Source organism: Silurus aristotelis (assembly GCF_946808225.1).
Source record: "Silurus aristotelis genome assembly, chromosome: 19".
In the NCBI taxonomy this organism is placed as follows: Eukaryota; Metazoa; Chordata; class Actinopteri; order Siluriformes; family Siluridae; genus Silurus; species Silurus aristotelis.
The window spans coordinates 6,038,764-6,054,996 of NC_139592.1; the positions used below are offsets into that span (position 1 = coordinate 6,038,764).

General features: G+C 39.4%; 2 protein-coding genes across 2 annotated transcripts in view; both read right to left on the reverse strand.

Moving 5' to 3' along the window:
- Window positions 1–6,822, reverse strand: part of kmt2d (lysine (K)-specific methyltransferase 2D) — a 33,049-nt gene extending 26,227 nt beyond the window's left edge. The window contains exons 1-8 of the mRNA XM_083569519.1: window positions 6,696–6,822; window positions 1,755–1,837; window positions 1,417–1,528; window positions 1,033–1,235; window positions 828–937; window positions 588–750; window positions 336–507; window positions 121–235 (exon numbers count right to left, since the gene is read on the reverse strand). Coding sequence (XP_083425645.1) covers window positions 121–235; window positions 336–507; window positions 588–750; window positions 828–937; window positions 1,033–1,235; window positions 1,417–1,528; window positions 1,755–1,803 — 924 coding nt within the window. The 5' untranslated portion in view covers window positions 1,804–1,837; window positions 6,696–6,822. The remainder of the gene's footprint in view (window positions 1–120; window positions 236–335; window positions 508–587; window positions 751–827; window positions 938–1,032; window positions 1,236–1,416; window positions 1,529–1,754; window positions 1,838–6,695) is intronic.
- Window positions 6,823–10,065: 3,243 nt separating this feature from the next.
- Window positions 10,066–14,688, reverse strand: dhh (desert hedgehog signaling molecule). Its single transcript, XM_083569527.1, has 3 exons — window positions 13,732–14,688; window positions 11,823–12,084; window positions 10,066–11,261 (listed from the first exon to the last, which is right to left on the reverse strand). The coding sequence occupies exons 1-3, from the start codon at window positions 14,029–14,031 to the stop codon at window positions 10,396–10,398; spliced, it is 1,428 nt and encodes a 475-aa protein (XP_083425653.1). The 5' UTR covers window positions 14,032–14,688; the 3' UTR covers window positions 10,066–10,395.
- Between the last annotated feature and the right edge of the window lie 1,545 nt (window positions 14,689–16,233).

Genomic DNA, 16,233 nt, shown 5'->3' on the forward strand with positions numbered 1-16,233 from the left:
TGAAACTTTAAAAATGTACTGCATAACAATTTATTTGGCAAATTGCTTTTTTTTTTTTAGCATACAATTCAAATAAATGTAATATTTTTTTTTATATATATATAAGTTGATGGAACTTACCTTGCACTTCCAAGAGTCAGGGGGTACAGAGTCCATTGCTGGCTGCATACAAAATGTGTGATAGCCCTTGTCACATGCATCACAGACCAGGATCTTGGAGTCTTCCCCTGGTTGCCTGAAAGCAAGACATTTTTTTGGGGGGAAAAAATCATTTAAAGGACAAAGATCAAAGTTGAAACCACTGTGGGAAAATGAACAGGCTTTATCAAACATACCTGCAGGTTTGGCACACCTTGCAGTCTGGGCATTGCCAGCCAGAGCGCTGGAGTGGTGTGGCGCTGATCTCAAGACATGCATCATGATAGTGATGCCCACAGCCTGTGCAGTACACCAAGGTTGGCAGCTCTCCGGTAGAGTCACATTGCTCACAGCGTGCCTCCTCTGGAGCTACAAAAGAAGTGAGAAATTATCATTAAGATGTATGAAACACGTGGACCAATCTCCTGCCTCTCTGCAGTGTTCCTTACCCATCTCTTGTGCCTGGTCTTTGTGCTCAGGACACAGAAGAGCCAAATGCTTTATGGACTGAAACGATCCACTTGCAGCCGAACAAGGGAAGTGGTAGGACCGTGAGCAACCCGCAGCACGGCACCGAATGGTCGCACCCATCCTTTTACAATAATCACACGGCTGTAAAGACAAAAAAAAATGCTTAAGATCATCATTTCACATTGTTAAGTCACCTCTAAGTGTAAAATGTAGTCTACCTGCTGTATCCCTGAGATGACCGCTTTATCCACATTTATCAGCTCTTCTCCCTCACCCCTTTGCACCCCCTCTGACCATACTGCACACCAATAGTGAACCCAATAGCTCCCTGAAGAAGAAGAAGAAAAAAAAAAGATAAACATCACAGAAAAACAATACAGTCATGTTTTAAAGAGTCCAAGATAAAGGTTATGTTAAGCATGCCTTTGTCATCAAAGAAAGACGCAGGACTGATTGGTTCAGAGAAGCCAATGGAAGACAGGTCATCATTTCCAGCTAATGGCAGTGAGGAGGTAGACGGCTCCAGATTGGGCCAATAGGACGAGGGCCCGAAACACCGGAGCTCTCTCTGTCCATGAAGACTTCTCTCAAGACAGTTGCAAAGCGCGCAGGCTCTGACAATCTCCCTGAACACACAATCCAAAATGAGTAGAGTCATCAAATATTTAATTCTCAAAATATATTGCTCAAAACTGTGCAGATTTTTTGGGGGGTTCAAGTGGAATCTGTCACGAACAGCTTATGCATTTAAAAAAAGAAATAAATAAACGTAAAAGAAAAAAGTGCATTGTATATAGAAGACATTACGCTGGTGCATTGGAAGGGTCCACAGTAGTGCCTGAGATGTTCTCTGCAGCAAAAGGGGTTTCCGATTCCCTATGAGACGGGACGGTCTCATTTGAAGAGGCACTGTCATCAGCTAGAGAGAAAAAAAAATCAAAAATTACTTTGTAGAGAAAAACAGTCAATTACAGGTCCATACAAGAAAATACAATCTACCACCATATACTACAGTGCAAGGGAATTCAAGAAAAGAGAAATCAGTATCAGCAATGTTTTGTTTTAAAAGTGTGCAATTAAGCATTATTTATACAAAAAATACAAATAACATACAAGCAACACAAAATTTACATTTCCTTACTAACCTGCTTTTTCAGAATCATTTTCTTCGCAGTTTGACTTCTGCTCGTCCATTCCTTCTCCTGAAGATGATCTCCCAAAAAGAGACCTGAAACAGGCAAAGTGTTTAATAAAACCTGTTATTAAAACCACACTCTTTGGACATAATCAAAACCATCTGTTGATCATCGAATCTTAGATTTCGGTAAACAACACCTCAGTTTAACAGCATATGACCAATTACACGGTCATTAATTATTTTGACAAAAAATAGGTAAAAAACTAAGTAGACCTTATGATTCCACAGCTTGTAGAACCACCTTTAGTAGCAATAACTTGAAGTAATAATTTCTGTATCGTTACAAAGCTGCTTCAGTTCATTGTAATTTGCAGACATTTGTTTATGCACAGCTCCCTTAACATCCCGCCACAGTATTTCAATCAGTTTGAGGTCTGGATTTTGCATGGGCCATTGCAACACAGTGATTCTTTTCTTTTTCTATTTTAAGTTTTTCAGCCATGTTGTTGTAGATGGTGTAAATACTGGTCTGATTGGAATCAGTGTTCTGTTGCATGACCCAATTTCGGTCCAGCTTTAGCTGTCGGTCATACTCATGCAGTCTTACCTGTCATCTACTTCTACATCTAACATGATAACAGACCTGTAGAGGCTCAGTTATAAGTCTTAAGTTTTTCTCTGAGCTTTGACGAGCAGAGCTTGGAGTGAATTTGCTGGGACGTCCAGTCTTGGGAAGATTAGCAACTGTCTTGAATGTTTTCCACTTGTGAAAAACTTTTTCCTCACTGTAGAATGATGATCTTAAAACTATTTGGATATGGCCTTATAACCCTTCCCAAATTAAAGGAAACAAAAATTGCTTCTCTTAAATCATTGCCAAAGTTTTTGCTTCTTGGCTTTGTCTTAACACACATCTGAATGCTTGAGACAAGCAAAGTGCTAAAACGTAAAAGAGCACACAGTTCGACACACACACAGCTTCACCGTGTTGGCTTGTTTTGTTTTTTTTTGAGGGGGGGGGTGTAAGAATGCACAACACCACAATTAAATCTGTCATGAGTTGCTGTTCATCTGACGTTGTATTTACCTAATTTTAAAACCTGGTAAGGATTTATTATGTCCTGATACGTAAACCCATAGAGTTCAGAGAGAGTGCACTTTCTTTTTCACACGACTGCACACAGATGGGCACCTACACAGCTAACTAGTTTTCAATTGACCTGCAAAGTGCATAAATACGCTCTTCGTCTGAAAACGTACAAATTCATACGACAGGATTAACCGAACCGTGCATTTTACCGATACGTTGATCCCCATTGCACAGGCATATTTCAACCAAATGTGTTGTACAAACCATTAATTCGCGTTCATGTCCTCAGCTCATTCTTTTGGTTTATACACGCCCGTGGCAGCCAGTGGCAAACAAAAGCTGGTAATCCTTGGGGTTTTGGTCCCAAATTCGATTTAGCCACCAGTTAGCTTTAGATTACAGTACATGTAGCTTGTTTAGCTTAGCTCGATCGCTAGCTTGCTAACCGGGGTTAACAAACTCTGCAGAAAATTCCGGCCGCCGCTCTTCAAACCAAAAATATACAGCAACAAATACATTGGGATACGGTCGCTCCGAGTAACGCCCGGGCACCTAAATATTTAAAATGCGTACATAATTAACACGTAATGCTACTTCCTCCATATAAAACAACACTAAACGAAGATACACAAAGAAAACACAACTTCCGAGTGGCCCGCTTCCTGTCACGGTTCATAACCAGTCCGGGCGGAAACAAAGCTGCTCCTAGTTAGTTCCGTCGGATATGCGTGCAACGCAGAAGCCGAAAATGAAAGACATACACGCAAACGTAAATAAAGTATAATGAGACGAAAAACAAACACCGTACTCACCATATTGTTATTAATTTAGTCATACGAATGTAGATTTTACTTAAAAATGTATATTAGATATTTTTCCTGTCTCATCTGAAAGGCTATTAGTTGACATTATAACTATTTCTTCAAATCTGTATTAAATACTTGACTTATATTTTTCCAACAAATTGAAACTGTTGAATATTTTATTATTTTCAGATCAAGCTAAGCTGTTTTCCTGGTCTTAGCTCCATTGATGTAAAACATCCATCAAGTTTACATTTAAAGGCTTCTTCTAGTATGTTGTTTATATAGTAATAATTCATTAAAATAGACGTAAAAAAAAATTTTTTCATGGTGTGTCATTCATTAACATGTCAATGATTGATTTCTAATGCCGTGCCAGCATCATTGGGTATTTTTTTCTTGGCAGGATCAAAGTGAGTAAAGTGGGACATCATTGAAGGAGAAGTTTACAGGACTTTCGACTGTAGCAAAAATCAGTAGTTATATGGAGTCCTTCATTTTAAAACTTTTGTTTTAAGTATTCCAGTATTTTCTTTAATGATACATTTTGGAACACTTCCACATAAGTGACGAAAAACGTGAAGAAAAACGCTCTCGTGTTGTAAAGAGTACTGCAGTCCCTTCATATATGTTTGATGGCCATGTTTGTTTTGCAGTAGTCACATGATGAGAGTTCTCCATTTAACAGGAAAGTGTGTATGAGGCTGGACTGTCCAATGTGTATATGATCTATTTGTGTGTGGATTCAAAAAGGAAAATGACGAATTGTCTCATTTATAGCCAGGTAGCCATGAAGAAATCATGTTTACAATAAAGTTTATTATTACCTCAGAGACCTCATCACATCTCGCACAGCACCACGCTGTCCGAGATCATCCAGCACGGCTCGACTGGTACCACCTTCTCTCTGAATGAGAGGTAAGTATACTTCAAGGCTCTTCTCTGTTCTGGCACCGAGGTGGTGGAATGAAGTCCCCCTAGATGTCTGTACAGCTGAGTCCCTGACTATCTTCAAGCGACGGTTGAAGACCTACCTCTTCCTGACACACTTAAATTAGCACTTTCTAAGTTTGCTTTGTAGAATTCGTGAGTTATATTTATATTATGTTTGTAATCTTGCGTGTAGATTTATTCATTACTAGAGACTCAAAACAACACTTTTGTACGTCGCTCTGGATAAAAGCGTCTGCTTAATGCCGCAAATGTAAACGTATTATTGGTTTAAGATTTTTATTGGGATCGTCTGTGACCCCTATTTGGCTTAGTATTGAGAAAAATAAATAAATAAATAAAAATAACTGCGTTTTGTTTTTGTAGGAAGTCCACTTGAAATAGGATGGGGTTCAGTCTTTAGAGATTTGAGTGTACATGTCATTGATAAATTGCATTAATTAAACACAAAATGCATTTTTATTGCCAGTACTGTTAAAAAATCGTTGCTCCCCACACATCCCTTTGATTCACACGTGTTTCCTCATATGACAACACACAGTTGGGTAAAGGAAACTGTGGGGAAACTGTACTGGTTAGAAGTTTACAAATGTCTTTTTTTTTTTTTTTCTTGTCCAACACTTCACATCACCGAAACCTCGGTTTATCACACCTGGCAAACTCTGTGGTAAATGTTTTTTTAAAAAGATACTGCATATGTTACATGCTAATCAAAACTGTGTAGAAAACTATTTTCTGATAGAAGGAAAACGTTGTCTTGTTTAATTTTCTCTTTTTTTTTTGCTCCAAAAAACAAGGTCTGATTATAGAACAGTCCTATAGGAAGCGATGAGATCTCAGCCAAGCAATGTAAATAAGCTGTACTGCCTACAACGCGCACATGCAAATGTGGTACTCAATGCAGATCAAAACAACAATAAAAACACACCCAGTGGTAATGAAGAAATCCTCAAGTGTATTAGATGGAAAGGAAATCTGCCTAGTTTATAAGATTACATCCCAGACACTTCAATACACTAATGCACGCTAAGTTTAATTATGAGAAAGCAAAAGTCCAAGCAGTCTGCTTGCCTATTTTGCAGGTACGTATTATTCTTGAAATGAGTTCAGGGTGGACTTTTAAATACATACATGCATTGTTTTATGACTGTGTACACAGGATGCATTCAACAACCAGAAATAATACGTAGGCAGCTGAACATGGCCATGTCTCCTAATCCATAAAATGGGTCAATAGAGTGCTAGCATGTTATTCACCACAAAGTTCCTCACATTAAACCAGCACCCGGAATACAACTAGAAGGGCATAAAGCACAACTGATATTACAAGTTCATGAACTTTAAACTAGTCCAGAGGTATAACAAAACCAGGAGTGGGCTTACTAGTAAACAGTCGCTAGGTCAAATATATATATATACCCCACAACGTTTCCTCAACGTTCAGGAAACCATTGAACACTAAGGTATTTATCACCTGTAAAACCAAACCGGGGTGTATGTAGATGTGGACTTGTTAGTCGGATAATATTGCGTGCACATACACTTGAAAAAAGCGATATATTTAGCAAACGAGTTATCACTTTTGGCGTGTTACCAAAGCTAGGAACCTGTCAGTAAAACAGGCCAAAGTTGGCAACACACAGTGTCCATTTACCAACAATATGAAGACTTCCTGAGGTGGAAAACCCCAAGCTAGCCTTTAGCTCGAGGTACTAGTTGAACTTCGTCGACAAGCAGGCACTTGGCTAAGCTAACTTAACACCAAGGACACCCCTATTCGTGCATCTTAGCTCGGGATATAAAGTAACGATGCAACTTGTTTTCCTGCCAAAAAGGACTCCCAAAAAAAAAAAAAATCCGTTTGCAGGTGAAATACCAAGCGAATGTGTACATTTTTACAACTTTGCTCGCTCGCAAGCCAATGAAAATAAAAGCGTGCATTTTGTTTCGCGTGTACTCGCACAAGTGAAGTAAACCAACCCCAGGTACGAAGTAATAAGGTAAAACATGAACACTCACCGTGCACCACTTCACCATGCTAGCTAGCATGGCAACTTCATTTCCAAAACTAGCAGTTATTATTTTTAAACCAGGTGGAACTCACCTTTATAAAACGATTCTCGCGTCTTCATACATCTTCAGAAACAGTCCTACGGACAGAAATCCGTGTGTGTTGGTGTCATTTCAGAACGCTGAGCAGGCTCAGGGCTGTGTTAAGGATTGGGGGGAAGTGCCCGGAGCCCTTAGCTGCTTGGAACGCCTGCTAACTTGATCATGTATTAGCTAGCGTACAAGATGGCTAACCAAATTAATCAGATTGTACTCCTAAAGGCACAGCCATAAAAAAAAGAAACTCTGATCTCCATGCAGGAGACGGGATGCCACCTGAGCTGATTGTTTGCACGCTTTTCCTGCTGTTTAAAAGGGTAACTGCGTAGCTGGATTTCGGTGTATTGTGTTATTATTATTTTTTAATACAGCTTGTTCAGGCTAAGTTCAAATATCTATTGTTCAATATTAACAATCAGTCCTCCTCCGATGTTCACTCCACGAGCTCATGGTGGTGGTGTTTTGACAATGTTTCAGTTTGAGTTAGCTCATGGAAAAGCTATCTGAACATTCGGAAGTCATTTTTAATTCTCAGCCACCAACACAACATCCATTGTAAATCAATCCCGAAGAGCCGGCGATAGAGCCGGGCTTAAACCGGTAGGTTGGGTGCGTTTTGTGGTTTGTTTACCAAAATGTTCAGCAGAGATGCGACTCTAGTTAACATGTTTTTTTTTTTTTTATTCGTCTTTTATATCACCAAAAGCTTTAAATGTCTTCTGTAAAGATGAGAAACTGTATTTTAGATCTGTGCGACATTCATAGCTCTCTACAAATTGAGTTGCAGCCATTTCCCAGCAAGCTTCTTTACCATCAATAATCATTACCGAGCCCAGGCTTTCACTTTGTGAAGAACAGAGTGATACAAATATTTCCCTTCTGTGTAATTTTCCCAATGAAAAGACCCATGCATGACAAAGATTAGATTTAGTCCTTGTGTTGAAATGTATTGTACTGCTCATGGGCCATATTCTGCATCTGAGATGGAATATATTCTGGCAAGCAAACATATATTCTCTGTTTGTGGGTGCATCTCGTGTTCCCAAACCTGATCCTGTTCTCCTGAAGTGAGAACCATGTTTGAACAAAACCCATTTCAGATTACGAAGGGCTGTTGATCGGCTGGGTAGTTAAATTTGGAGATAAACTTTAAACTGCGGAGATCCACGGATGGGAACCTGCTCCAACCAGCAGGATTGTAAAATCAGGTGCAAAGAGGACGAGTAATATGGCAGAAATTGTTTTCTTCTGTTTGTTTTATTTTTGTAACAATAAAAAAAAAACACATTTGGTGTCCACGTGCACACATTTATTGTGGGTGTTCATCATCTTATAGACATGAAAACTCTTCAAAAAATATACAGTTCATTAAAAGGGATCATGCACACACTGTGTTTTTTTTTTTTGGTTGTTCTTTAGAGGTGTGAGGAAACTGAAGAAGTTAGAGGAAACCCACAAGTATGCATGTAAAACAGTACAATATTATGCACAGCCAATAAACACACACAGGAAGCTCAAACCAGGACCCTAGAGTTTTGAGGTCATACCACTACCTGCCTAAATAACCGTTGAAATATTATTATGAATCAAGTTTATAGCAGATACACCAAAATGAACCATTGTCCTTTTACAATTGGAAAAGTGAACTACCACATAAAGGTTATTGTTTAATAAAAGAAAATTTGTATGGTTGCACTTTAAGGGAAGTGCTTAAACAGGTCATTTTTTGACTCGATGCAAAGTTTAGTTATGATTTAAAGTGTGTGGAAGATTAGTTACTCCGAATCGGTTCAGGAAAATCTTAAGTAAGCTTTAATAGCTGAGTGAAAGAAATGAGTCTATGTATTTTGACACACACACACACACACACACACACACACACACACACACACACACACACACACACACACACACACACAACTGTAGCTGGTGACCGTATATACACAGGACTAGTAGGATTAGAATTAACCATAAAGTCTAGTATACCCCTAAGACCTGATTGGTTAGAAGGTGTGGCTTTCCTAATGTGGTGATTTCTATTGGCTATATGCAGATAAATCAAAGAACCTTCTTAGGTGGATTTGTGCCCATCTGCAGCCTCCATCAATAGGACAATCCTCTTTAAAACATATCTCAACAGCTGTCCATAATACTAGAAAAAAAGCTCAGGGTAAAACATTATAAAATCTGCTACAGAGACTTTATTACTTTGTTTCTGGGTGTCTGGATTCTGTTGGTTGATATATCTTTCTAATAAAAAAGTATTTCTTATACTCTTTATTTACATTATATGTACATTTCCATTTTGGTAGCTGATGTGTTCCATTGAGACACTTGAAGAGCATCTTGAATGCCATATAATCTGATTTAGATGCGCCAATGTTATTCGTTTTCATTGACCGAGACCTTTAGGTTTCATCGTTTAAAGGTCAGGTATGAATAACATTTTTCACTGTAGCTCTCACTGTTTGTAATGCAGCTTTATGAAAACCCTCCTTCAAAGTTTGTTGCATAGTGTTGCAAATATTATGGCAATAATGAGCAGCATCCGGTTATGATTTTCAAAAGCCATATTTAAAATTTGGTACATTTTCTAACACATGCAAATAACCAATTGTCAGTACACTCGTTTGGGTCTCAACCTCTTTTACATAATTCGCCCATTTCAAATATGTTAAATGATCAGGTCTCGAGACCTTGTAACTTCGAAAATTGTCCACAAGGGGGCGTACAATATCACCGGTATCAAGTGGCGTCCAAAACTTGAAAAAATGTTCTGACACCTGTGGCAATATAGGCCTTGTTTTTCTCCTTAAATACAAAAATTAATAATGCAGAAGATCATTGCAGAGATATGTGAGACAAAAAGACACACATGCTTCAAAATATTCCCCATTTACCAAATCCCAAACTGTTTATTTTTCAGTAAACCATTCTTTGATCATTTTTGTGCAAGCTTGAGAAGGCTTTTGTGTTTTATTATTAACATCTTAATATTTGTGCAGAAATAAGAGTTCCATAAAGTTTTAGTATATGAAAATGCTGATTGATTTAAAGTCCAAATTAGAAATTAGTCATACAGAGCTCTGTCAGAATTAAGTATGAATTATTATTATTATTATTATTATTATTATTATTATTTATATAACTGGCCTGCCAGTTACTCAAGGACTTCAAAGTGAGATGTTTGCAGCGGGACACTAACAAAGGACGGCTAACAAATATAACAAAGCCCTGTTATATTTTTGAAAAGTTACATCAGCCAATGCAACCCATGGAACATTCGCATAGCCTACAGTTCATCCTCAAACACATGATTTATCGGTCTAAAGGGCAGGTGTAAAAAAAGACATGAAGTCATACGATTAATTACTATAATTTGAAAATGTTTATATATTACAAATCCAAAAGTATAAAAATAGCCTTTTTCTTCTAAGAAATATTCCCTCTTCTGTATAAAAATGTTTTGAATCTAACATTACCATGTGCCACAGTCAAAAAAGAACTGTTCTGCGATACAGTGTACTTCAAATCTATGAAGGACCACAACAAAATATATAAATGTACAGTGAAGGAATTAATGAAAACATATCAGTGAACGTATCAGATCAATGAACATTACATATCAGTTCATTATCATGTGTATTTGGGGTCTTTTGTGTAAGTAGCCTTTATTTGGTTAGAATTTTCTGACCCTAACAAAAAGATACCATTGGTATCTCCTGTCCTGGATCTTCAGTCATAACATGAGGTTTCCAGAAAATCTGAGCAATCATACACAGCAGCCTTGCATACCAGTGAACCCCAACTTGTGTGCCATCCAGACGGTCAAAATCTAGTTTTGATTGATGTTCTTTTAAACACGTGCTGTTCATTTTGTTTGTTGCATTGTGAACTGCCACCAAACTGTTATATATCACATTAGTTTGAACTCTGGAAAGAATGTGGTGAGACCGATACACTGTGTCAACCTCAGCAGCACTTTGCATGATTATGGTCAGTGGGTTCACAGCCTTGAAGACTTGTGACAGTCCATCTAAGAAGCGAAAAGGCCCAAATGCCCAGTGTGCCAGCCTCTGACTCTCTATAGATGCATAACTGGATACCAGCACTCCATCCACAAACAGGTTGCCGTGTTCCGTCAAAGGGGCATAAACCCCAGTTCTTTCTTCCTCTGAGACAGAAACTATTTTGGAAGGATGCACATGACCGTCTCTTCCACAAATTAGCACATAGGCTCCCTTTCTGACTTGACTAGCAAAGCTGGCATGGTACTCATTGTAATGTAACTTGAGGTTGGAAGCCATGAATATGAGGTGATTGGGTGTAATTGTGAGTCTCTGCCCATTTTCTGTACTGAGAATCAAGAAAGTGGACTTGTGCTCAGTGTCTAAATGTAGAAACAGGAGGACACGGCTGAAGATTATGCCACCAGACTCAGACAAAGCAAGCACTGAGTCTCCTGGCTGCAGATGAGACATAGGCTTTTGCACTCCTTCAGCCACAGTCACGAGTGCTGAAGCTGAGAAACATCCTCCTTTCTCCACTGCAACTGAGTGATCTGAGGAAATGAAGAAACAGAGCAGCAGAAATAATTTGCAGTCATTCGCAATGTTATGGATATTATGAAATAATATGCTAATAGGTGACAAAGAAAAAAATGTTTTCGGTTATGCTATGGGATGGCTATTCCTGGCATAGTATGGGTTCACTTGTCTCCTTATAGAAATGCAGCACTGACAATCAATACAAAGTTCTGACTGATCATCTTTAACCAATGCTTTTTATTCTAATGGATAATCGATCATCATTTAGTGTTAACCCACTCCATCAACAGGCCACAAGGACTAAATAGTTGAGATATTAAAGTATTAAAATTGTGTTAATCATATTCTATGGCCTCCATAGTCACCAGATCTCAGTCCAGTTGTCCTCTCAATCATCATCCAGAACAGTTCTAAAGAAGTCTAACGTCTAGGTCTGGCTGATCATATATATATATATATATATATATATATATATATATATATATATATATATATATATATATATATATATATATATATGTAACCCCACCCCCACCACCAAAACATCATATACATTCAGACTGAAAGAGATTTACCAGCTTTGACAGAACAGTGCACGTGATACTTGGACTCGTAGTACACCCAGTCGAACCCAGCCTCTACAGCCAACTGAGCGAGGAGGCCATACTTTTTAATGTCTCTGTCTGAGGTGGTTATGTCCACAGCACGCCCCTCATAATGCAGTGAGCCTGATGGATGATTATCGTCCTCGTCCCAGGCTTCGGTCACTCGTAGTCGAACACCTGGCCATTGATTCATAACCGCAATGGCCAATTTATTTAGGCAATCCTTACAGCGCTGTCAGAAGAAAAGAAATGTTATTCAGAGAATGGAGTTGAACAATAATAGAGCTATGACGCCACAATAACACCACACCTAGGCATGATTCTTTATTCTCAGAAGATTCCACTTTCATATTGCCTTCAGCAGGAAATTGAACAAAGACTAAACACCACTGAGTTGGGTTGTGTTTTGTCTCTATGTCTTGGTTTTGTTCATGGGTTGACATCAGCAAATTTTGTCTGTACATTCAGCTCTGATAAAGGCCATCTACAACCCCCTCCAAAAAATGCCTCTGACAATCAAAACAAAGCTACTGTAACTGATCTCCAACATTCTTTGGCCATCTTCAGCTATGTTAGAAAGTAAAATCAAGGTCACTTTTTTTTTTCTCACAAGATAGTAATATTTTTACACAGCCTTTTATGCATGGCTAGTCAGATGCCGGTTTTCTTACAGTATCTATTCCGGCCTCTGTCTGTTCTAGAGGGTGCACAAAAATTGCGGTTTGGTTTTTAACGGTTCAGGAAAATAATGTGGTTTGCCGTGAGAGCTCTAATGTTCGACAGTGGAGTATACTGAGACCATTCAAAAGGGGTGAGAAAGGGCAAGTGCAAGAGTCAGGAGGTCAAGAAAAGGCAAGCAGTGAAGAAAAGGCGAGGCCCAGTCTGAATGAGAGGGCAGATTGGTGGAATGTTTGGCCACGCATTTGAGAATATGACAGAGAAAAGCGAGAAATTAAGCCGGGCGAAAAACAAACCAAGCCCATTTTTCTCGCAGTGAGGTTCGACAGAGGCGTTTCATTGTCACAACTACAATAGATGCTTTTCCCGATGCTGACATTACTTCAGCAGGCGGGAATTCTGTACAGACAACCCCACAGAACTAGCAAAACATACACAAAGGACAGCTTTCACTGCTGGACAAGGAGAGGGCACATGCATACATACACATACACCAACTATCCGCCTTTGTATCAGGAAGGCACCTGTGACTCAGCAGGACACACACAATCAAAACAATGAAACACAACAGACCCAAATGATATTTATCCTCCGAGAAGCCCAAATGTTATTTTGTGATTGATAGCTTGGGTGGCTTTGAGTTTGCATCACATTATCCTAAAGTATTATTCTGCTGCATCACAGATTCCTTTTACTCCTTTAAAAGTCTTTACACATTAATAAAAAGCCATTTACTGTTCCACCAAGATGCCCACGTGTTTAGGTTGTTAATCAGTTTGCACATTTTCAACCATTACAGGAATTTGTTTCAGTTGTGGACTTTACAAAGTTCACTGCTTCATCTACTGATTTAATTACACAAACACAGAAGGGAAACAAGAATTTAATCATTTCTTAGCACCAAAAGACTGCAGTTAAAGATTAATGAATGGCTGCATACTGGGCATTGACTTGTTAATCCATTTTTTATGTGATTAGACAAAAACCGTGGTTCGGTATATTAAAAAAATATTAAGCATTGAAACATGTAATTAACCATGGAGTATCATTCATTGTACTTTCATTTTTTTTTAAGTCACTCCAAGGTGAAGTTAATGAATAAGTAAGCATGCAACTTGGAACAGGTAACTGAAAGAGATCTGTTGAAACTGCATGTAAAATAAAAAAAACCTTTTACCAGTGGAAGTTTACTCAGCTGTACCTTGGTCATGAAGCGGTCCGCTTTAGTGCGCTCCTCATCTTTAAAGTCAATGTCCGTGTTGTAGTTGCACACCAGCTCGTTGAAGCGCTCCGAGTGGCGCGTGATCTTTCCTTCAGCCCTGCCGCTCGCGCCCAGGTTGTTCTCGGAGACGTTGGGCACGTGCTGCTTGTAGGCCAGTGGCGTGAGCCTGCGCGGCCTCGCGCGCCCGCCGTATCCCGGACCGGGCCCGCAGCCGTGCACCAGCAGCCACGCGCAGGTGCACGCCGCCGCCAGCAGGCCGAAGCGCGGAGTCGGCGTCATTTGGTGCGCGCGCGCGCGCTCGCTCAGGACGGCCCGGGGACTCCGCGGCGCGAGCGCAACAGCACTAAGCCCCGCCGGCTGGCATTTCTGCGCCACGCAGTATTTTCCACGACCGCGCCGTGAGCCCAAATTAGCTATGCACCCCCTCCCGGGGATTGGAGGTTGTAAATTATCAACCAGACCGAGCTACGCGACGGATCATACGCTTTGTTTGCAGAAGCATTAAAGAAAAACTATAAAATGTTACAAGCTCATAAAAAAATGTAGTGTTACATTTAAAAAAGAAGTGTTCTTTTAGGGGTGATGGGAATGCTAGTTATAAAGGCGTTCAAAGATCTCATGCTGACAGCAGGTCATACTGAGTTACCTGCTTCCTGTTCATCCTCGAAGAGATGTGCACAGCTGCAGGTGTCTCATCCTAAATCCCATCGCCAGTGTTCTCCGCACCTTGGACAGCTCCGCGCAAAAAAACAAATCTCCACCAGGCGTCTTAACGATCTACCTTTACATATCAGCAGGGCGGCGGTGAACGCGCTGGAAACCAAAGGGTAGCGATCCTGCCGGCGCTCGAGTGCCGAGGGTTTGCCGGTGTGTCGCGAGCGCTTTTTAAACAGCTCCGCTCTGGCTACATGCTTGTGTGAGAGGACAGGACGGGACAGGACAGGACAGGACAGGACGGGACAGGACAGGACCGCCCCCTCCCTTCCTGCGCGCTGTCCTTGCACGCGCCTCCACTTCACCGTCACAGCATGAAGACCTTATCTTAAAAAAAAAAACATTTTTTTGTTTTTATTTATATATATCACCGTTTTTTTCTGCAGCACTTTCGCAATATGCACATTTGATCATTTGATCATTTCCATTATTATTTTTTGAATCTAATGAAAGCCTCAGATTGTCAGAGGAAACAGTGTTTCTCTATTCTCATTTCCTACATTTCCATCTTTTACCTTGGAAACATGTATGCACTGTACCTTTAAAGCTTTACACACAAAACAAAATCATGGTACTTTATGTTGCTGTGTGTCAATTTAAAGGTATACAATACACTATAAAAAGAATGGGCTGTAAACACTACAGTAAACAACAATGAAGTAATATAATAAAAATATCAGCATATTTGGCTGATGCTAATAAAAGTGGCATAGGATTGATGTATAGCTGAAAGTTAAGGGGTCTTGCTCTAGGAGACAAATTGGTGGCGCTGGGATTTGAACACTACTTTCTATCCTGCAAAGCTACATTCACACAAACACTGACTCACAATGAGAGTGACTGAAGAGCATTTATTTTATGAGAGCAAAAAATTATCAACTCTTAGTGATATCAGGAGGATGAGTGATAGAGTCTGTTGTTGACGAGCCGTGGGCATGTCCAACAATGAAACAAAGCTGGGAAATAGAACTTTGAATTTAGGCAAATCTAGAGCAACTATGGCAACAACTAGCGAAGACAAACACAGACAAAACTAATAGAGGAAAGTTTGCTGGCAACTTACATCGACTGGCGACTTAAAGCAATTTGTAAATTAGCAAAAAATCAAAGCCTTAAACACTGAGCCATCACAACAATTGATTAAATAAAATTATTTAGTGCAAATTAATTTACTGGTGGAGGTGGTTGAATGCAAGCTACTTTAACTAGTTGTGATGGTTAGGACCTTATGACTCTAAGTCACTATAGGGCAATACATTATTGTAGCATTTACACAGATTATCCATGTCAAGATGCATATTTAAACAAATGCACTTTTAAGCATACCATTTTATCAAGGTCAAGTCTATCCCAAAACACTGTATGCAAAGTGAAAAGAAATCACCAATGATCTAAAACCATAGTCTGAAAGGGCACCATGGACAGTCTCATTCAGATGTACCTGCATGTATTCAGAATGTAAGAGGAAACCAGAAAAACCAGAGTAAACCCATGAAAACAGACAAATAACATGTAAAACCTAGTCTAATTATTAAACAAAGGACCCTTTAGCTGTGGGCAGAATCCCTAACCAAAGTGCTGCTCTATAGATACAGTTTTGTCAGTACAATTTGGCTAGGTTGTTGAATTAATAACATACAGAATTATATAATTATTACTCTTTGAAATTAAACCTTAAAAGGTTAATCATTTAGAATCCGCCTGGACCCAAGTGTGACAATACATATTGCTGTGTGAGACTATCCAGCCTTTAAATATAAGTAGTAT